The 22,230-nt window shown below is 54.9% G+C and overlaps 1 protein-coding gene across 2 annotated transcripts in view; it reads right to left on the bottom strand.

Annotated features, from left to right (window-relative positions):
* Positions 1 to 22,230, bottom strand: part of ANKRD52 (ankyrin repeat domain 52) — a 49,243-nt gene that overhangs the window by 17,825 nt on the left and 9,188 nt on the right. The window contains exons 4-24 of one of the 2 annotated variants that reach the window (XM_050924683.1): positions 21,882 to 21,952; positions 17,026 to 17,226; positions 16,152 to 16,278; positions 14,635 to 14,777; positions 13,747 to 13,959; positions 13,470 to 13,548; positions 12,672 to 12,786; positions 11,866 to 11,948; positions 11,645 to 11,762; positions 10,536 to 10,604; positions 9,989 to 10,129; positions 9,251 to 9,328; positions 8,735 to 8,846; positions 7,784 to 7,855; positions 5,989 to 6,190; positions 4,170 to 4,257; positions 3,374 to 3,491; positions 2,681 to 2,900; positions 1,583 to 1,670; positions 963 to 1,046; positions 47 to 192 (exon numbers count right to left, since the gene is read on the bottom strand). In XM_050924683.1, the coding sequence (XP_050780640.1) occupies positions 47 to 192; positions 963 to 1,046; positions 1,583 to 1,670; positions 2,681 to 2,900; positions 3,374 to 3,491; positions 4,170 to 4,257; positions 5,989 to 6,190; positions 7,784 to 7,855; positions 8,735 to 8,846; positions 9,251 to 9,328; positions 9,989 to 10,129; positions 10,536 to 10,604; positions 11,645 to 11,762; positions 11,866 to 11,948; positions 12,672 to 12,786; positions 13,470 to 13,548; positions 13,747 to 13,959; positions 14,635 to 14,777; positions 16,152 to 16,278; positions 17,026 to 17,226; positions 21,882 to 21,952 (2,568 nt within the window). The remainder of the gene's footprint in view (positions 1 to 46; positions 193 to 962; positions 1,047 to 1,582; positions 1,671 to 2,680; positions 2,901 to 3,373; positions 3,492 to 4,169; positions 4,258 to 5,988; positions 6,191 to 7,783; positions 7,856 to 8,734; positions 8,847 to 9,250; positions 9,329 to 9,988; positions 10,130 to 10,535; positions 10,605 to 11,644; positions 11,763 to 11,865; positions 11,949 to 12,671; positions 12,787 to 13,469; positions 13,549 to 13,746; positions 13,960 to 14,634; positions 14,778 to 16,151; positions 16,279 to 17,025; positions 17,227 to 21,881; positions 21,953 to 22,230) is intronic. The other variant, XM_050924685.1, reaches the window with a different exon arrangement.

Below are 22,230 nucleotides of genomic sequence, written 5' to 3'. Positions count from 1 at the left end.
GGAACCAGACGCAGGCCAAGGAAGTAAGTGCTGGGTTGCTACGCACCGACTGCTGCGGTCTGCCCGTTCTCAGCAGCCATCATGAGAGGGGTCCTTCCCAACTGGTCGGTTGCGTCTACCTCAGCCTGGTGACACAGCAGCAGCTGTAAACCGTGGATATTGTCTGCAAAGGCAGCAGCGTGAAGGGGTGTCCTGGAAGGAGAGAGGAGGGCGTGAGGGGAGACCCCACCACATCCGCACTAGCAAAACTCTACCAGGACTCCAGGAGGACGCTCTAACTAAAGAAGCCTGATTGAGGACCCCAGTCAGATACATCACCCCAGTGATGGCCAACACTGGTGCCTTTCATTCCCAAGGACCCAGAAACATGTTAAAACCCTAAGCCCTGGTACTGAATGGCGATCAATTGCTCTCCATGACCACCCAGCATAGGACAAGAAGGGTTTGTCTTAATTTCCAGGAGTCTCCTGCTGACTCGATGGTGCAGCCACAGCGGGGTGGGGGCGGGACACAGCAGGCGCACACTGCCACTCTGTGACCATTTAGGACAGGAAGTAAAACCAAATGCTGTATGCAGCTGAGATCACAGGGAATTAGATGTAGTTACCCAAGATGGAATTTGGGGCGAGTCTGACCCATACAGAGAGCCAGGGGACCCTCCTCTGATCACTCCAAGCTGCCAGGACCTTGCTTTCACATCTGCTGTGACCCACTGCACCGGCAGCAGCACAGCGCCCCGGCACTACATCGGGGTCAGGAGTAACTCAGGGGGCAGAGGGTCGGCACCACTTCGTGGATGCTCCTGGGAGGTTTCCCAGTACGCACTTGGCTCGGCTAGTGAGAGCCAATGGGATCAGAGCACAAAAGCAATCAAGCGGGAGAATACGTCGGCCTTTGGCATCCCCCAGGCTCCTCTGAATGCCGGGAGAGACCGAGCCACGAGATTAAAAGACGCCGCTCACCTTCCTTTGGCATCTCTGCTATTAACAATCTTGGCACCCAATGCTTCCACCAGCATTTCAGCAGTGCCTTCCTGGCTGTTAATTCTGCAGGGGTGACAAGGAGGAAAATGAAACCCAAGGCTGGGCTGAGCTGTCAAGGCGCCAGCTCAATCCTTTGCTGCCCCGGGCCAAAGAGCCGCAGGCAGGGGAAGGAAGATGACATGCCGTGGTGCAGCACTCCCCGCTGGCCAGCTGAATGGGCTCCAGGTTGATTGCCTGCTTAGTCCAGCTGGCTGGGAAGTGAATAAATCTCTGAACTATCCCCATGCTGATGGCAGGACCCTGGCTGCCTGGCTCCAATGCACCCTCTAGTGGGTCATACTGACCACAGCCCCAGAAGGGACCCGGAGGGGAAGAGTCTGGTTACTGGATTCTGAGGCCAACGCAGAATGGAGGGCATGGTAGAACTGTCAATCTCCGCAGCCCCGTGGGGTCGAGAGCCTTTGGGATAACAAGGAGCTGGAGCCCAGCCTGTCACTCCGAGAGCACACGTCCATCCCTGCCCTGCCGTGCGCGCTCTCTCGCACACTGTTCTGAACCAGGATGCAGAAGAAGCCGGCTCCGGGCCGGTGGCTACTTACACTGCACAGTGCAATGGAGTAAAGGGGTTTCCTTCTAGGTACACAAATGGATTGTGTTCAAGTAACAATTCAAGACAATCTTCATGTCCTGCAAAGAGGGAGAAAGGACAGGGGAGCTGTGAGCTGAGCAGTGTCCTGGCAATCACCTCTCAGGCCTGGGAGACTGACACCAGAGAGGGGAAGACCTGAATGGAACAAACACCCTGACCAGCCCTTAGCTCCTTCCAAGGCCCAGGGAAGCCATCAAGGGCGAAGCAGGAAGAATGTTCCTGCAGTTTCCCATGGCGTGAGATCAAGCTGGCCCGGTGCATTATTTACAGGAGGGGAAGGCAAGCGAGCGCCATTTGTCTGAAACATGAAGACTTGGCAGCAGGATACCAGACTGGACACAAACAGCCTGGTGCAGTATGACAAGGAGACAATGCCAGCTCCGCTAGCTGGGCAAACCCTCGGCTTCTCCTCTCGGCCAGAGAGAGATCAGTCCCCTGTCTTATCTAACAGTAAAACCCTTCTGCGTTTTCACACATTTCGAAGACTTGGTCTACACTGGGTCAACCCAGCTATGTTGCTACGGAGCATGAGAAATTCACGTCCCTGAGCAACATAGGTCAGCTGACGTAGACAGCCCAGTGTCTTCCATCAGCCACATTACCGCCTGTCAGGGAGGTAGACTGACTACCCTCCCAGGGGTGTAGGTAGGGTCTACACCAACACGCTACCACGGTGGTACTGTAGCATTTCAAGTGTAGACAAACCCTAATTCTGCCCCCATTGTTGGCCTCTTGGCTGAGTTTGCCAACACACAGGAGCTGGGGGATACCACAAGGGGGTGGCCTGCGTGTCGCGGATACTTGGCCGCCGATGTCCAGGATTTCATCTCAAACCCTGAACAGCCAGATGGCAATGACATTGTGTCACTCTCAACCCAGAGAGGGGGAGGCTCTTATTTCCAGTAGGGCCCCTAGAACAACACAGTGTTCTATCCATGGCCTCGTTAGTGCTGAACGAGGAAGGGCTGTTTTGGCTGAGCTCTCTCTTGGTCTGCAGTGGGTATAAGGCAGAGAGGATGGAGAGGCATCATGGCTCTCAGGTTCTTACCGCTGTATGAAGCCCAGTGCATCGGTGAGTAGCCGCTATAATCGACCACGGAGTCCAGAGGGTCAGTAGAGAGCGCTGCCTGCAGCAAGGTCCTCAGGATTTCTGAATGCCCACACGCCGACGCAAAATGGATGGGGGTTCGACCCTTGAAATCCCGACACAATACAAAGGCATCGTGGTCCAGCAGGGCTCCCAGGCAGTCCTCACACCCCGTCACCGCCTGTGCCGGGTAAAGAACAGCCACAGCTGTGAAGCGGTGCCTCCAGCCCAGCAGGAAACCGCTCCACACGCCAAGTGCAGGCAGGGTTACAACAAACGTGGCTGGATTTGCATAGGAACAGCAACAGGCACCACACTGAATTTCAACTCTTAGATCCACAGCTGGGGGCGCTATAGTTTCTCCAAGGAAAAGGTTGCCGGAATTTTTAAAAATACTGTCCCTTTGCCTCGTTCTCAGAGGCGCTGAACTGTTACGGTGAAAAATTGCCCCACAAAGTCAGCCTGAGGCAGACGCCTGGCATGCGAAATTTCAGCTCAAATGGCAGAAGTTGGGCAATGTTATAAGTAACTGAAAACAGGCTCTCATAATGGAGAGTGTCAGTGCCACCAGCCCTTCCTAGAACAAAGTGACCTGCAGGAAACCCAGTGAGAGAAACCCCAGGGTCCGCATTGAGCTCCATCACGCTCACTCACCCCTCGATGCAGCGCAGTCCTGCCTCTCCTGTCTGCTGCATCTGCTGTGGATCCCTTCTCCAGCAAGAGATGGACGCAGTCGACGTGGCCGTTCATGATCGCCAGCATCAGTGGGGTTCTGCGGGGCGATTGGGGGAGCACAGGAGAAGGATGTTGGCTTGGGAAGGGCAGTGAACATTTGCAAGTTTAAATCCCTATTTTACAGAACTCCTGGTATCTATCCCAGCTCTTGGAGGTCAGTGCTGTCTAGTGGTGAGAGTGCAGGGGTGCTGGGAGTCAGGACTCCTGGGTTCTTCCCACCTCTGGGAGGTCAGTGCTGTCTAGGGGAGAGAGCACAGGGGGGCTGGGAGTCCGGACTCCTGGGTTCTTTCCACCTCTGGGAGGTCAGTGCTGTCTAGGGGTGACAGCGCAGGGGTGCTGGGAGTCAGGACTCCTGGGTTCTACCCAGCTCTGAGAGGTCAGTGCCGCCTAGGGTGACAGCAGGAAAGGCAGGGGTTGGAGCAGGAGGACTGGGAGTCAGGGAGTCCTGAGTTTTATTCCCAGCGCTGCTTCCAATTTGCTGCATGACCTTGAATAAGTCCTTTTCCTTGCCTCAGTTTCCCCCTTCTGTAAGATAGGCTGGGGGTGTAGGGAGGTTTAATTCTTTGCAAAGCACTTTGGGAAGATCCTCAGGGGACCATCACTGAGCAGCAGCATCGTTCTATGCAGCTGTTTGGCATGTCACGCACTGCTCTGGGGCAGGAAGGATATCCTCATGCAGACAGCGGCTATTACAGAGAAATCAGAATTGACTCACTGGCCATGGATGTCCATAACGTCGGTGATATCCGCTCGCTCCCCGTTGTCGATCAGAAGGTGTAGGGAATCTGTGTTCCCGTAGGCAGCTGTGAGAGAGACGCAAGGCAGGGAGGAGTTACAGAGACATACAGTGTTACTGGCCTAAGGGAAGCAGTAGATGCGACAGGCCTTGATTTTAGTAGGGCTTTTGATAGTCCCGCATGACACTCTCATAAGCAGACTAGAGAGATGCAGTCTAACTGAAACTGCTATAATGTGGGTGCACAACCAGTTGAAAGACTGTAGTCAGAGAGCAGTTATCAACGGTTCGGTGTCAAACTAGAAAGGCGTCTCTAGTGGCTTCCCATGACGGTTACTCCTGGTCCGATAGGAGACGATATTTTCATTAATGACAGATAACAGAGTGGAGAACATATTTATAAAATTTCTGGGTGACACCAAGCTGGGAGGGATTGGAAGCACTTTGGTGGACAGGATTAGAATTCAAAACGACTGATAAATTGGAGAATTTGTCTGAAATCAGCAAGATGAAATTCAATAAAGACAAGGGGCAATGTATTACACTTGAGAAGGAACAATCAGTTGCACACATACAAAATGGGAAATGACTGCCTAGGAAGAAGTGTGGTAGAAAAATACTAGGGGGTTAGAGTGGATCACAAATTAAATACGAGTCAACAATGTGATGCAACTGAGAAAAAAGACTAATCTCATTCTAGGGTGTATTAACAGGAGTGTCTTAGGTCAGACACAGGAGGTAACTGTCCTGCTCTGCTCAGCACTGGTAAGGTCTCAGCTGTACTGTGTCCTGCTCTGGGCACCACACTCTAAGAAAGATGTGGACAAGCTAGAGAGAATCCAGGGAAGAGCAACAGAAATTATTTAAGGTTTAGAAAACCAGATCCACGAGGAAAGGTTAAAACTGGGGATGTTTAGCTCTGAGAAAAGACGACGGAGGGTAAGTCTACACGACAGCACTGCACCGATGCAGTGTGTCTGAGGAAGACACTCTATGCTGACAGGAGAGTGCTCTCCCATTGGCATGATCATTCCACTTCATCGAGAAGCGAAAGCTATGTTGGTGGACAGCGTGAAACTTGTGTTACTCAAGGGGGCTTTTTCATGCCCCAGCATGATGCAACTTAGATCCTTTGAGAGAACCTGTTAACAGTCTACAAATACGCTGAGGGCTGTTATCACGAGGACGGTGACTAATTGTTCTCATGTCCAGTGGAGGTAGGACAAGAAGCAATGGGCTTCATCTACAGCCAGGGAGATTTAGGTTAGAGTGACGTTAGGAAAAACGGGAGTTAAGCTCTGACACAGGCTTCCAGGGGAGATGGTGAAATCCGCATCACTGGGGCGGTTTTAAGCACAGGTGGAACAAACAGCCGTCAGGGCAAGTCTAGTTTTACTTGGTGCTGCCTCAGCACGGGGGGCTGGACTTTATGACCTCTCAAGGTCCCTTCCAACCCAACATTTCTATGACTCTGTGATTCTATAGCTCAGGCTTTTGCTACAGTTTCCTCTTTTATAAGGCCCAGGTACGCCTGTAGGCCCTTCTGAGGAGCAGGTCATTGGTCACAGGACCCTGCTCCTGCTTGACAGGAGTCACCCTGCAACATCCCCTTTCATGACCTCAAAAGGAGCCATGTGAAGTCACCCCAAGCCAAGCAGGCTGTCTGCGGCCCTGTTGTGGGTCAGGCAGGGGGAGGCCTGGGCTCTGAAAGGCTGACTTTGCAGCAAAGAACCCTACAATGAGATCTGTGGTGCCCGATCCACTGACCAACCCAGCAGAGGTGCCTTTCCACTCCCACCTGCAGCATGGAGCGGCGTCCACTTCTTCTTCTTTTCCTTCACGAGGGCGGAAGCGCCGTGGCTGGTGAGCACCTCCACGCACTCCGTGGAACCCCTCTCTGTGGCAAGGTACAGCGCCGTCCGCCCTTTGTGGTCCCGCACGTCAAGGTTCACGAGGGTTTCGGCAAGCGTCTTCAGGGCTTCACAGTGACCGTTATAGGCCTGCAGGCAACACAGAGCACATTCTCTTAGGAAAGGAGCTGGACACACGCTGTCCAGGAGGAAGGGGCAGTCAAAATTCTCTACCGCCGTTATAATGAAGGCTCTCTCGATGACACGCCGACCACGCTCCCCCTTCCGCCCCCCTGGCCGGTGCCTGCAGAACTGCCAAGGTTCACGCTCTGGAAGGGACAGTGTGAAATACCCCATTTTCCTCCTGCTGCTGTCCAGATTGCTTATACTCCACCCCCCCCGGTGACTGGCACAGCAGCGTATGACTGCCCGGCTGATGCGTGCCCTTGTTTCCCTCGCGTGTAACTTGTCCACTGCTGCTGTGTAAATGCCACAAGTTACTAATTCGAAACAGGCTATTCTCGTTTGAAAACAATCAAAACGAATTCGTCCTGACAGCATGAATTATTGAGCTCAATACAGGAGTAATGGGGTTAATTTCTCCAGCCCGTGGGGGGCCAGACTACATGATCTAATGATCTCTTCTGGCCTGAAGCCCTGAATCTTTAGGAAGAAACCTTGTAAAATTAGCCAAGCTTAAAAAAAGGGAGATATTGCCCAGCTGTCCACAAGTCAATGGAGAAGGGGATACAACCTGCTGACGTCAGTCTAGACTGCAAACTCCCCTCCTTCCGTGTCTCGGACAGCACAGAGCACAATATCTGTGCTTAACCATGGGACAGCAGCCACTGTTTTGGAGCCTGACACCCCATGATCGGGCAGCAAGTCCTTTCCAGTGGGGTTAGCCCTATTACACACGTGGCATCACTGGAAGCAAAGTCAACCTTGTTTCTTCACCAGCAATGTCAGGACAGTGTAGCCTTTAGATTAATTTGGGATACAAAATGCATGTCACTAGGAACAGGTGCCGTCTTTGGTGGCTACTCAGAGATTAATAGAGAGGATGACTGGTATGACCCACAGGGACATGATGAGTTTTATTAACACCACAATCACTATAAGCCTAAATCACAGACTAGGAAACAAGACAAGAATTCTGCAGACGCTGCGTCACGTCCACTCACCAACCCCCAGGCCAGGGTGAGATGAAGTGTGAAGCTTGTCACCACCCTGCCATCCTGAGATTCCACCGAGGGGCCGGTTTGATTCTCCCTTTAGGCACTTGTTCTCTACACCCACCTACGTCCAAGACTATACTTGATTACGTCTTGGCCTCCTGTCCATATTTGCCATTCCTGCTCCCCAGTTTGGGGACTCTAAGGCTTTGCGGAGACAGACGTTCTCTATACAGTGCAGTTAACGAGTCTGGCACAATAAAACCTTTACAGCACAATACAGATATTTGCTAGAGCTTCTAACCTAAGGTTACTTACTAATCTAGCTTCTCTTGGGCTTAACGTAGCCTTATGCTAACTTTTACTGCCACTAGGCCTCAAATACCAGGCTGCAGGCTCACTACCAAGCCTATTTTCAAATAATCTTGATGTTTCTTTGCACAAGAGCTTTAGTTTCATTTGCACTAATTCAGCCGGCAGCTGAACTCTGTCTAAGATACAGTGAGTGTATTTCCCTGATCACCTGAGCTCAGGTCATGGGTCAAAGGTCAACAACAGACAAACTTACAGCTAAGTGCAAAGGGCTGACTGGGATGGTGCTTTCCACGTCCTCCAGGCAGTTAAAAGACATTTCCAGGAGCTGCAACAAAACACACCACGGTAAACTCTTCGGGTTGTACTGCTCCTCTGTTCTGACCACCACAGGCAACGCCAGCAGCTTGCTCTGTGGAGCATCTGGGATGTTGGAAGCCAGCCCCCAACGGCACCAAAGCCACTTGCTTGGAACCCGGAATGGAGAAATTCCTTTAATGGGGTAGATCTCCACACTGCTTTCACTAACGAGATCAGGATGAAGCACACAAGACATGTGAGTCCGAGTCCTTTTAGCAGGGCGTTTGCCCTGTGCTTCTCACACGTTGGTGCACCCCAAATGGATTCCTTCATCACGGGTGTTTAAAAATGGCCTCACTGCTCTTCACCACAGGAAGATGGCTTCCATGTCCCCTGGAGCGGAGCCGTCTTCCAGGAGAGCAACTCCGTGTGTTTCTGAGACGCCCAGCACCCCAGTGCCCATCGCTCACTGGCCTGCAGCTCCTTGGCTGAGGTTACCATCCTGTCTTTGGGAGCTGGCCTGAGATCCGGGCACATCTGTGTGCACCAGTCACCAAGTCTCCTCTCTGCTCCCATCTCATCTTTTTTGAGGAACTGGCCAGCACAGGCTTCCCCTCCTCAGCCAGATCCGAGGGAGGGGGATTAGGAGCCCAAAGGGTTTTAAAACCTACATCATAATCCCAGTTCCTTCCTCCCTCGTCACCCAGCTCTGCCCCCCACACCTTCGGCCACAGCACTCGGCCCTGGCCACTCCCCAGAAGACTTCTGCCATACTCCCAGATTCGGCTGGGGAGGCTGAGCAGAAACTTCCCCCCTACCTCTCCCTGGGAGAACTCCTCATTCGAGTCGCCTGTAAACCAAAGGACACCAGGCAGCTTCGGCTGCCCCCCACCCCCAGCCTGCTTACCAGCTCGAGGTTCTGTCTGTTGCCGTAGGCAGCTGCATAGTGGACAGCGGTGTATCCCTGCTTGTCCCGGAGCGAAGCATCTGCACCATTATCCAGCAAGAACTCTAAACAACTGCAACATGCACGGGGAGAGGCAGTGGTCAGACATGCGTTCCCACGGACGTGCCTGCTGGGCCAGTTCTAAGCAGCCAGCACAGATTCCGCGCAAATGCCAGATCCTCGCTTCCCGGCACACGGGGTGCGAAAAGGACTCAGAAATTCCCACTAAAGGCAATGAGAGCGCCATGCCCACGATGAATCTGCCTCAAGGCACTTTTGATCCAAGGGCAGATCCTTATTAAAAGTCAGTCACTCCAATGCCTGCTGGAGACGCCCCCAGTGCACCGGCTCAGAGGGTGCCTCTCAGCTGAGAGTGGGTGGGGGAAGAGGGAAATGGCAGGGTTCCACCAGTGCCATGGGAGACAGGACGGATGACAAATGTTAGCCCTGAGCAGGGGGTTGAGATCGGCCACTCACAAGAATGCCTCCTTCACTCTGGACTCCTTCAGTGGCTCCTCGTCAGTGTCATGGCTGTTTCCTGAATGAGTCTCTGCTCTGAAAGATCGCAAGCCCATGTCAGCTGGCTGAGACAAAGCAAGCGAGGGGGACGGGGAAGCTGGACAGACCCCAGTCAGCTTGCAAACACCCAGACGCTTTCCGCTTTTGGAAAGCCAGGTCCAGACCCACTCCCTGCAGCAGCAGCAGCCGCACAGCCCTGGAAGCGCCTCTGTTTCGCCTCCGCCGCGCTAGGCTGAACGTCGCTTCTTTTGGACCCGTTTCCCACTGCCTTCGTAGCGGAAGAGCATTCTGCAACACACGGGCCTGGCTGCATAAGCAGAGGGCTTGGCTATTCATCAGTGATTTGTTTCTACCATCTTAAGACCAAGAGCTGAGAAAACCCTGAGTAAGCCTCCTCCTCAGCGGCAGGTCAGCATTATCCTTATTTCACACGCCTAGTGGGGAGGTGACTTGCCAACATCACCCAGCAGAGCTGGGAGTAGACCCCAGGAGTCCAGAGACAGGCACTGGCCTATCCTTCCTTTCCCTTACAATGCTCCTCCTCTTTAGAAGCCACCAGGCACCACCTCCCACCAGCTGGCGGGTGCCAGGGAACTGCAGGGTACCCGCTCCAATCAGGAAGTACTACGGACCGCCCTGCCCTGTGGTATCCAGCAGCAGCTGCTATGGGAGGCAGGTCCCTCAGGGTTGTCCTACCTCCTGTACGTGTCCGAAGCAGCAGCATAGTGTAAGGGAGTGCAGCCTTTACAGTCCGTCTCGTTAATACTGGCTCCGGCAGTGACCAGCGTCACCGTACACTGATAGCTGCCATTGGCAGCTGCGTAGTGCAGTGGAGTCCTAGGGAGGAGAGCAGAAAACGGGGTGAGGAACACCTGCTGCTATGCAGAATGGCTGCAAACCCAAGGAGATGCAGGACTCTGCAGAGACAACTGCAGCCAGGCCCAAGTGACACACACGCATGGCACAGCAATATCCAACCCCACCAGGCTACACGGCTCTCCAAGAAGCAGAGCTGGGCTCCCGTGGGGTGGGAGGAGGAGGGGACACGGATATGGGTGACCTGCTCTGCGAGCACCTTCAGCACGGGACGAGCCCCTGCTGCCCATCTGCGCCCGCAGATCTTCCCAGCCACAGGGGTTCGTTCCTAATGCCCAGCTCTCTGTCCCCCAGCCCCGAGGGTGCGATCGTTCACAAAAAGCTTCTCTTTGCCCCTTCACACAGGCATGCCGCCATCAGTACTTACCTTCCAAATTTATCTCTCCTCCTCAAGTCAGCACCGCTGCTCAACAGCAAATTAAGACATTCAACGTTCCTGCAGAGGGAACAGAGGGGAAACCCGCTGAGAGGGGCTGGGGTCAGCGCTGGCTTTCTGGGGCTGCTCTGCCTAACACGTGACCTGTGCCTGCCTGCAGCCTGTTTTCACATTTGTAAGACAAGAGAGTATGATTGAGCACCCTGCCCATCCCCACTGGCATGGTGCCTAGACTACCCACTGCACTGGGGCTGCCTGTAACACTAGTAACTCTCCAGCTTTCTGGGAACACGCTTGTGCCTCTATTTCTCTCTTCCTGCTGCTCTGCAGCGACTGGGAATCATATCTAGGTATTCCAGCCAGGCTGCGACGGGTAATAAAACTCGACCCCTGCCGCTAGCATGATCTAGGCATTGGATTTCATGCTACAAATAGGATCTATCACTCCTGGGTGCTGTTCCCTGCTGGGCCCCTGACTTGCTGATTGAGCGGAGGAAAAGCACTGCTCCCATGAGTCCCTCTTTCCCCACTGAGATGAGAGCTGTGCAACCCGCTCTCCTTCAGCGCCGTGATCTCACTCTGCAACAGCATGAAATCGAACTGTAGTGGGCCACGCGAACTAAACGCACTGAGGAAATACAATTCATTAGTTACCAATACTTCGCATTCACTCTTCAGAGTGCTTTACCAACATGGCCCGATTCCCCCTTACAATACCCCCTGGGAGGCAGGGAAGCATTTTAAACATGGGGAAACTGAGGAACAAAGGTAAGTGACTTGCCCAGAGGCCCGGCGTGTTCACAGCGGAAGCAGGAATCAAAAGGGTCAGCTCTCCCAGGCCCTGCTTTAGACGCTAGCCCCCATTTCCCTCCCAGAGCTGGGAGCAGAACCCAGATGAGCTGACCTCCAATTGTGTCCTGACCACTAGACCACACTGCCTACGTTATACACCGCGGTACGCAGAGGGGAAGCAGGTTGTGTTTGGGGCTAAAGAATCTGATATCCCCATGACAAGGCGAAAGCAGCTGCAGTTGCCTCTCCCTAGAGGGCTGCCGGGGAGCCGGGCGCGATGCCCGGCCATGCCCAGGGTAGGGACTCACCCTCCAGAAGCAGCAGCATGGAGGCACGTCCTCCCAAGGTTGTCAGGCGTGTTGATATCGAAACCCGCGGACAGCACGTGCTCGTTGCTCAGCGAGGAGACGATGCTGTACAGCTGACCTGCGGGGCAGTAGGAGACGGGTCAGGCGAGGACTCACCAGGTCCCTCCCAGCCCAGGATACTCCCCTTCCCCGCCCCCCAAGGCAACCCAGGCTTTGCTCACCTGAGGAAAGTAGCTTACGACAACAGTCTGAAAATCCAAAGAGAACAGCTAAGTGCAGAGGGAACATGTCGTGGATTCCACGCCTGCCAACAGGGAGAGAGGTCAGATAGGAACGGAACAGTCACAGCTCGCTACCCCAGCTAGCAGACAGTCTTTCCTCCTGTCCCGCTGACGTGGGGGTCTCCTGATGGTGGAGAAGGAATTCTACCCCATGGCAGCCTGCAGGCTCTCCCGGTCAGCCCTCCCTATCCTCAGCAAACTTCCTTCCGCAGAGCAGCAGAGCCACAAGCTAGACAGGCCCATGGGATGACCTAGTCTAACGCAGGCCATTCAGGTGCACCCACAGAGCCCTCTATCAAGCCCAACGACTATAGTTAGATCAAACATTTCAGTCCTCAGGAAAATCAACCAGTGTCTCCAGTTCTCTGCCTGTGGCATGAACCACCCCCCACCCACCCAAGGCCCGTAGGGGAGACATGAGCGATGATGCAGCAAGCGAGCTGGGCGCCACGCTGCAGAGGAAGGTGAAAATGCCCCAAAGTCCCCGTCAATCTGACCTAGGGGGGAATTGCTCCCTTGCCCCAAATCTGGCGATCGGTTTGACCCAGGCACATGAACAAGAGCCACCAGCCAGCAGCTAAGAAGGCTTCTCCGCTCTGCCTCTGAGCACGGGCCTAACCGGTCCCATCTCCGGCACATCAGGGGGAAAACTGCCTCCCACCAGCTGAGCCTGCCCACCCAACCCCCCCCCCCCCCCGTGTGAGTGCACCTCCCACATCGCCAGGCCCCCCTGGAGGCCTCCTCACCTTGCAGTGTCAGCACCATTCGTCATCAAAGTACTAATTAGCAGCTCGTGGCCGTATCTAGCAGCAACATGGAGGGGGGTATTGCCATATTTGTCAGCACAGTCTATCTCACTGCCTAGAAAAGAAAGCAAGAGGCAGCCGGCTTGGTGGGGAGTTTCTGGCTCGGGCAGCCCAAGACCTGCTCCCCTAGTCCCCGCGGAGGGCTGTGGTGCATTGCACTGAGACAGCGTCACACAGCCGTTCTCCAGGCAGAAGGCCCAACCCACGGATGAGTGAGTGTTACAGCCCTCATCCCTGCTCCCCACATGCACACACACCTCCCATGCCTGATCTGCACAGCGCCTGAGTCCATCGCAGCCCCACTTATGGAGCCCAGGCTCTTTAGCGCAAGCTGTAGCAGCTCCTGCGTTTGGCTCAGGAGGTCCCCGGTTCAGCCTCGGCTGCAGCAGCCAAGACAGCGGCTGGCACTGGACTCAGAGGAAGATTGTCACTGGTGGCAGGATCTAGCAGTGCTGACAGCTCTTTGGCTCTGAGCTTCCATGCGCTGGAATTTCAGCTTGGTGCCCCACGAGATCTAGACCAAACCTGTGTCTCTCTGTGAGGGGTGGCTGTTTAGCTGGGAACAGAGCTGATTTTGGGGGTGGGGGGGAGGCAGGGCACTTCATTCCCCAGGCAGGCGCTATTAACACTGAAACAAGGAGAGAGGGACGGGATGCCCGGGAGGCACTGGTTGGTGAGCGAGCTGGAGTGAAATGCCCGGTAGGAGAACATTAGCTCAGCATCCAGAGAGCCACTTACCGTTCTGTATGAGGATCTGAGAACGCGTAAACCGTCCGTGAATGGCAGCCATATGCAAAGGGCTCTTCCCTTCCTTACTCTGCAGGGAGAGAGGGGAAAACAAGCCAGCTGGTGACACAGTCCCCGAGCTCAGCAATTGAGGGGTGAAAGTTCCGTCCATGCCTGGAAGATCCCGTGTGTCTGGGTTCTGAACTCCGTCCTTCCCCCACCACCCTACTGAGTTCATGCCACCTGCTGCCCGTGTCTCGTGCGCGTGGTCCAGCCCTGGCCGGCGTACCTGAAAGTTCACGTCAGCGCCATTGTTCACAAGGAGCTCCAGGCAAAGGGCCCCATTGGTGGAGACGGCAGCAAAGTGCAGAGGGGTGAAGCCCTTCTCGTTGGGCTGATTGACGTTGGCGCCGTAGTTGACTAGTTCATTGGCCACGGCGTCCTGGCCCATGTAACAGGCGATGTGAAGTGCAGTGTTCCCAAGGCAATTGGGTTCATCGATCTGCGGGAACGAACAGAGCCAAGACGTCAGGGGATCTCGGGCAAGCATGGTCTGAGACTAGCCAAGAAAAGGGGAGGGGGGAGCCCACTCTACTGAGAACCAGATGCCATCAATCCCTGATCTCCTCCTCCATACATTCACCATCAATGCCCAATGAGTCACCCCCCCCCCTTCTCCTCAGTGCCTGGGGACCCCCTCAAGTCATCACAGGAAACAGGAGCAAACGCCGACTGCTCAGCACAGGTGAAGAAAAGTCCCAAATCCAACAGAAACAAGGGCCAAACACTGTTAACTCCAGGGGGAATCTGGGTAGGACAATGGCATTAACTCCCCTAACTCCTGGGGAAAGCACTGGTGGATCTTTAAGAAGCACAGGTGACCAGGGCTTCAGCTTTCCCTCTCTAGCTTCAAGTCCAGCAGCATCCCATGTGGATCCATGCAGCCTCAGCAGGTGAGAATGCCCCCTCACTACCCCCACGACAGCCAGGGAGTTTCCAGCACCCTCATGGATTTCCTTGGCGGCCACCTATCCAATGACTAACACCGCACGCTCTCCTGGGACATCCTCTAGCGTCTGCCTAGACCCAGTGCCTTCCTTCGAGTCTGCGTTGCAAACGGAACCAGGGTCCCGCACTGGCACTGGACTGGAGTTGGCCAAGCCGCTACTGGCCTCACCTCGACTCCCAGCCTCAGCAGATGTTTCACGACCTCGACCTGGCCGCTGGCTGCTGCCGTGTGGAGCAAGGTGTAACCCTTCTTATCCTTACACATGATGTCAGCGCCCCGGGCCACCAGCAGCTTCAGAACTTCCAAATGCCCTGTGCAAAGGAAACAGGAACTCAGGGCTGCAGCACCTCAGAGGACGGTGAGTCCCAAGCAGAGCGATCGAGTCAGCGGCGATGGAGGAGTCAGGGTCGATACGCAGCCACCAGACACTGGACTGGGATCCACCATCGTGTTTCATGGAACAGCCAGCTGGGCGGCCCAGAGGGGGAAAAGATTCCCTGCCCCCCAGCCATGCCCTGAAGCTTGCTAATAAGGCGATTCAGATAGAAATGTCTTAGTTTGGCTTCACTTGCTCCACATGGGATGGGCAGGGGCTTGGATACGTGGATCAAGAGCTTTGTCTAGCCTCCGTATCCTCCTAACTCCCCACAGTTCAATCCTCCAGCCAGGGAATCCCACGGGCTCTCCGTTTGACACCAGCACCAGCAATGGGAGGGGACCTGCTTTTCCCCGCCTGCGCAGCAGTGGCATAATATTAGCGCTGTCCCCTGGTGCAGCGCCCTGTCACTGGCCATGGCCTGCTAATGCCAGCAGGACTTGAGCCTGACGGCAGCGTAAGAAGTAGCACAAGGCTGACCCCGGCTGTCACTGCCCAGACTTTGCTCACCCCGTAAGTTAGGAGAGAAGAGGCTGTATGTCACAGGATGTACCTGCCCTGTACACCCCCTGCCTCAGTTTCCCATCACCCCCTCTGGGCTGCCTTTCATGGGTAGAGCCTTGATGCCCAGGCTGCTTCCCTGGGGTCCTCCCCCCCCTAATCAGGGCCTTCCCCAGAAGCCCAGCTTGGTCTCGGTGGCCTCCCCCACCAACTTGAGTTCTCTGCCATCCTGACCCCAGGGAGTCCTGCTCCTGAGGGCGGGAGGTAGTTACCTGTGGCACAGGCAGGCTGAGCAATCCGGGCTGGCTGGCCCCCGGCCTTTGCGAGGCAGACCACCCCATTACACCTTTATAACATTCTTTTGCATACGAAAGGTGCCACGCGCCCCTACAAAGTCCAATGTCTCTCCCACCCCCCTGCAGCCACACGCTGATGGGAGAGTCCAGAAAAGGGTTCTCCTCCCACCCTGCCCACCAGATCTCGGCGGCTCTGTCCCTTCTCCTCCAACATGGCCAGCCACGTGATGCCAAACGCACCCAGGCCCGGGACAAGAAAGATCTGGAGCCCTGGCTGCTGAACACAGAGTTACACAGGAGTCAGGCCCAGGTGCTGAATGACACCCGAAGAGCTCACAGCTGCAGAGGGAGGAGACAGTTTTGGGGTTCTATGTGCAGAACTGGTGAGACTGGGGGGGAAGGGGAGAACACCCACAGTGGTGAGCCCCTCCCCTGCCCAGACTCACTGCCTGTGCCACTAGCTGTACCTGCAGGGGAGTCCCAAAAGGGGATGCTGGGGAACTAGGAAGTACCTGTATCAGAACAGGGCCAGCTAACAAAGGGTGATGTACCTAGGAAGGCTGCCCAGTGGATGGGCTGACGCTCCTTCTTGTCACACGTGCTCAGGCTGGCTCCCTTGTTTAAGAGCAAGTTCACCATCTGGAGGAGAGAGGCAGCAGTCAGAGGAACGGCTCCCACCAAATTCCGCCAACCCCGCCGCAGCACACACGAGAGCCTCACGCTTTCTGTGGCACCTGGAGCGATGGGGCCCGGCTGGCCTCCAGGCACTGCCACAATTTAAACGTAACGGCAGCCCCAGCCTGCCTGGCTGAACCTGGCCAGCCGGGGATGCGGCTGGAGGAGGTCATGGGATGACAGAGGGGTTTAGAGGGCAGGAAACAGACACTGCATGTTGGGTGTCCATGCCCACCCCCAGCTCCTCTCTGCCCTGGCTGAGGATCCTGCACATGGAGTGCATGCATCTGAGGACGAAGCACTTCCCTCCCTCCAGCCAGCAGCTTAGCAATGCTTTATGGTTCCCCCATATTTGTATTCTGGGAACGCCTCCAGGCTCTGATCAGCTGCAGGGCCCCATTGTGTCAGGTGCTGCGCACACAGCGTGGAATGCAGCCCCTGATCCAATGAGCTCCCAAGCCAAAAGGCGGACAGACTGCTGCAGACAAACAACAGATAAAGCAACTTGGCCAGAGTCCCGAGCCTGTCGGTCACCGCGTCATTTCCAGGTAGTCCCTTCCCTCAAGAGATCACCCTCGCTTCACAGACAGGGAAGCCGAGATGCCAAGGTCACAGTACCAGACTGAGAACCCCCAAGTCCCGAAAGCCTCCTCCCCCGGACCACCCGCCCGCACCCCCTCGGGGAGGAACACGCAGGTGCAGGCCGCTCACCTCGATGTGGCCGCTGTGCACAGCATGGTGCAGTGCTGTGCGGCCTGTGCGATCTGCCACGTTGACGCTGCTCAGCAGGGGGATGATGGCCTCCGCGCACTTGGTGGCTCTGTTGGCAGCGGCGACGTGGAGCGGCGTTTGCCAGAACTTATCGCGGGCGTTGACGTCCGCTGAGTGCTTCAGGAGGAGGTTAAGTGCCTTCTGCCAGGACAGAGAAAGGGTGGCTGTACCCCACGCCGCTGGGGGCGGACAAAGCCTCGGGAGCTAAGCAGCACCATTCGGTCTTGAAATTAAACCAAGCAGTCAGGGGTGAAGGAGCAGGTTCATCACTAGCAATGAGTCTGGTTACCCTACCTGCCTCTTAGATCGGTAACAGCAGCCCACAGCTTGCTCAGGGACTACAACTCCCAGCATGCAATGCTTCATCTCGATCACAGCTGCTGGATATCAGAGTGGGCCAAGCTGGTGTGGGAAGGCTGCAGTTTGGTTGGGTTTGCACACCGCACTCATCATCACGGCTGCGTTTGCCTTGCCCATCATCTTCCCCTTTCAATGCCACCCTGCCGAGACGCAGCCTGCTGCAGAAGGGTGGCTCTGTCGGGGAGAGAGACTGGCCCTCAGGCCCTGTCTCCACTAGGACTAAAAGGCCTGGCGGCGTTTTAAAACTGGTGTAACGATCACACGTTAGCTAGGATGGTACAAAACCCTAGTGCAGACACTGCACATTGTAGCTTAACACGCATTACCCGGCTGACACCCAGTAAGCTACAACGTGCCCTGTCTCCACAATTATGTTAAGTGTGCCGGCTATCACATGTGAAACACCTCTGTTTTCCTGGGGCTGAAGCAGCTGAGCAGCCTACGATGGGCTCAGCTCTGGGGCGAATTCTATCCGCACCTCCAAAAACACGGCCCGGACAATTCAGCCCAATCGCCCCTGCCCAGAAGCAGCCTGGACTGGAAGGGCTGGGATACAAGGTTTGCCCTTCAGGACTGGGTGCTAGCTGGCAGAGTTGGCTGGGGCAGCGGGCACCATATCAGGCACCAGCTAGCGATACTCGTATTAGTCCTTCATTTCATTGTGTGATTTTTCTTTTTCAAAACCGCTGAAATCTAGACAGAGTCACAGGCAGTCGCCGATGATAGCCAAGATCCCACAACCAGAACACTGAGGGGCCCCAGACTGGGGTCTTCACAGGCCCCTTCCCGCCCCCCACCAGATGGAATTTCAATGGATGCTGGGTGCCTAAGTTCCTTTGGCTTACCAGGACAACTGAGCCTTACCCTGTGGGCAGCTGGGCCCTCACAAGACTGCGCCTGTTTCACCCTAGAGTGACTCCTACTGGTCAGTGACAAGCCTCAAAGGGAGGTTAACTTATCGTCACTAAGCCATTCCAGTAAGAGGAAAGGATGCTGCCCCTGCCCAAAGCCCCTGCTGAGAGAGGAAGAGGTACGGCCTTGAAAAAACAACTAAGACAGCTGGCTAAACCACTGAACCGGCCTACTGGAGCCAGACAGCGGGGCAACGTGTGAACGACCGAGGGCCTGAAATCAGGCGGGGAAGCTACAAAATGGGATGCTTTTTAAAGCTCCATTCTCCAGCCAAGCCCCTCGGGGATCTGAAGCTAGCTACATCCGCCTTCGTGCAGGGAGCAGCTGGCACTGTTCCTCCAGAGACGCCCTCTGCCCACCCCAAGCGGTTCCACTTCAGCTTTGCTTCTCCAAACAGTCAGCATGCAAGAGTGATGCCTCTAGAACGGAGAGCGTGTTCCTCCTCAGCAGGGAACAGCACAGACCTCCCCATGCCTCTGACTCCAACCCAAGTCCCTTGCCCTGACAAGATCCCCTCGTTCTTCATCACCCCGGGGGCTGGCGGCTTGCAGGATCCTTGGGAACACGCAGACGGAGCACGCGTCCCAGAATGCTGCTCTGTGCCCTCACGTGGGCACTGGCCAGGTAAGAGCACTCCTTTGCCCTGGGCCTTTCATGGTGGAATCGTGCTGGGGGGCTCAGGGTGGGCCATGGACTGTCTAGGTGGCAGGTTTGAATCCAGCCCAGCTCGGGAGCGACCAAAAGGCTCGTGAACTGTTTGGTGGCCCTTGTGTGAAGTTTCTCGGCGTAGTTCCCAGAGGGCCACTAGCCACCTTCCAAATCACAGCAGCAGCTGCCCTCCGCCAGGCTCCTGCTGGCAGCCTCAGCCAAGGACTGACTGAGCCCTGGAGACCGAACACCCCCTCACCCCTTAAGAAGGCCCCTCCAAAGTCACACGGAGGAGTACATGGCACATGGGGGAAACCTGCCTTCTGTTGCCTGTATGGCCCATTCTAAGGCTAAAGAGAGGCCTCTGGCATGATCTGACACCCTTCCCCAGCGCAAAATCCCCAGCACCGAGTCCTGTGATCTTGCAGTTAATGAGTGTTCTCGAGTGACTCATGAGGTGTGAGGATCGCAGACGCAGACCCATGTGACCCACTGACCTATATTTTATCATCATTCCCCCCCTTTTCCAAGGACAATGCACCACAACCCCCTTTCCCAGGGGGCTGGCTCATCCTGAGCAGGAATGCAACACTTCCTAAGTGTGTGGGGACTGGGAGGTGGCTTAGTTTAGGCTGCTCAGCGGTTGGACATGGCCTGAAGCCATGGGGGTAGCAGAGAAAAGCCATTACACAAGTTAACTGGCTCTAGGGGAGAACGAAGAAGTTCAGCACTTTTCCAGGCAGATTTCCTCCAGGGAGCACTGGTGAGCAGAGCAGAAAGGCCCCTTCCAAGGGCCCTGATTGAGAGCAGAGAGCAAGGCACTCCAACAGCGCTATGGTGGGGACAATAGAGACCCCAGCACACCCTCGTCAAGCACGCAGCCCTCAAATCCAAAGCCAGGACCCAGAACAGGGCTGCAACTGCCTGCCTGGAAACGTCCCCAGCGCTGGGATAGATTCCATGGGGGAGATCTTCAAAAGCACCTAAGAGATTTAGATGCTCAAGTTCCATTGAGGGCCAGTGGGATTTGTGCTCTTAAATGCCTTCGGTGCCTTTGAGACGCTCTGCACTCCTCCTCGGTTCTAATACGATTAGCAGGAATTCTCCCGTTGCCCAGGACTCACGGGTTCTTCCTCTCTGCCGTGGCGTTCTGCCTTTCTCTAGCCCACCTCAAAGGGTTTTGCCAACAATGCACCCTACAATCCCCTGAAAGGTAGGCTGGCTCCTACTCCTATTCCAGAAGCAGCCAAGCCTATGACGCAGAGGGACAAAGCAGCTTGCCCAAGTCCATGTAGCACGTTAGTGACAAGGTTCAGCTTTCTAGTCCCCTGCTCTGGCCACTAGACCACAATGCTCCGCTCTCCCTCAAGCCGTCCACATGTCCATTGGCTTCCACTGCTGCAAGGGAGGTTTAGGTTGGACATTAGGAAAAACTTCCTGCCAGGGTGGTCAAGCACAGAAATAAAATGCCCAGGGAGACTGTGGAGTCTCCATCACTGGAGATTTTTAAGAGGAGGCTGGACAAACGCTTGTCACGGATGGTCCAGGAAATACTGAGTTCTACCATGAGTGCGGGGGACTGGACTAGACGACCTCTGGAGGGCCCTTCCAGTCCTACGATTCTATGATTCTATATTTGTTTAGCCAACCTCTGCCACCCATGTCACAACCTGTGACCAAAACAAAAGCCCCCCTTTCAAAGCATCTCTGCCCAGAACTGGACCAAACTGGCTAGTGATGAAGGAGCTCTGATGTTTCCGTCCGGATACAGATCTCTTGGGGACCAGCACCGAAAGGAACTGCGACTAAAGTGGCAACTTCACGATGTTTCGGTTCAAAGTTTTAAATCCTTGCTTAGTTTTGCGGGGGACATTTGAGTGGGGAAGGTGAGCGCTTGACAACACTTGCTCACCGAACTGCAGAAAGGACGGGGCATGGAGGAAGTAGGAAGAATACATTTCTGAGACACCTAATCGCTACTCCTGGCATACAAGTGAAACTCCCATCAGTAGCTTGCACGTGGGATGCCAGGGAGTAGTTGCCTGGTACAAAAGCCCCTTTTTTAGCGCTCAGGAGTCACTGACTAGCCTGGCACCTCCAGCTTGTTCTGCTGCCCATGTTGTCAGTGGCCACCCGTCTGTACTATGCATGCTGACAGATTCAATTCTATTCATCCACGGGGGAATTGTGCTTGACCTTTATCAATGTCACAGGAACACGCTGGAAATCGATGCAGAGAGCTGCACGTGAGGAAGGATTTAACTACGTGTACCTTGGCTAAACAACATTATCGGGAGCCCGCTGCACACAGAACTGCCACTGCCTGCAAAGAAACTTATGTGCACGGACATGACGCCAGAAGAGAGCCCTCGGAGGGGGCAGACGTGATACTAGCAGACAGCTGAAAGGTGTAAGCATCACGGTGGGAGGGGAATTGGCTAGGGTGGTCCCAGGAGTATTATTACAATGAATAAAGTGAAGTTAAGCCCAGGGAAGGCTGAATATCAGGAAATACGTCCTGACAACGAGATCCATTAGGCTGCAGCATCATCTCCTAAAAGAAAGAGGTGGCAGCACCATCACGTGGGGCATTTAAAACAAGACAAAGCCCTAATGGGAAGATGTTGCAGGGAGAACCCACATATTGGGGGTGGAGTAAAGGGAGTATTATGGGTCTTTCCCAGTTCTATTTTCCAAATTATTATGGGGTCTGGATGGTCCTTTAACTGCGTCAAAAGGGAACATCTACTCCCCCCAGGGTTCTCACTGGACTCAGCGCGGGCATGCAGAAAGCAGGGGGAAGAAAACGGTTACTCAAAAAAGAGTCCAGAGGAGACAGACCGATTCATTACTGCGAGGCTTGCAAGGGCACCTACCTCATTGCGAGAAGCTGCGGCGCGATGCAGCGGGGTTAGCCAAACAGTGTCCTTTGCATTTACGTTAGCACCTGAGGAGACGGAGCAGAAAGAGGAGGTGAACACATCTGGGCAAGGGGCACTGCTGGGGTACAAGACTGCCAGATACTCCAACGCACCATCGCTGTTTTTAAACACCCACTGCTGTATCTGCTTGGTCAGACAGATGTCAGTTTCTTTGGTTAAAGAAGGAAACATATTGAGCTTTAGGGCTGGTCAACACTTACACCTTCACACCTCGGAGCCAGAAGTAAAGCCAATCGAAACTGAACTGTAGAGACAGCTGGGCCGATGGAAGAGCTCTGCCTAC

This window comes from Gopherus flavomarginatus, chromosome 16 (assembly GCF_025201925.1).
Source record: "Gopherus flavomarginatus isolate rGopFla2 chromosome 16, rGopFla2.mat.asm, whole genome shotgun sequence".
NCBI classification, from domain to species: domain Eukaryota; kingdom Metazoa; phylum Chordata; order Testudines; family Testudinidae; genus Gopherus; species Gopherus flavomarginatus.
The sequence above is the reverse complement of the archived record's forward strand: the minus strand, read 5'-3'. Positions and strand labels throughout refer to the sequence as shown.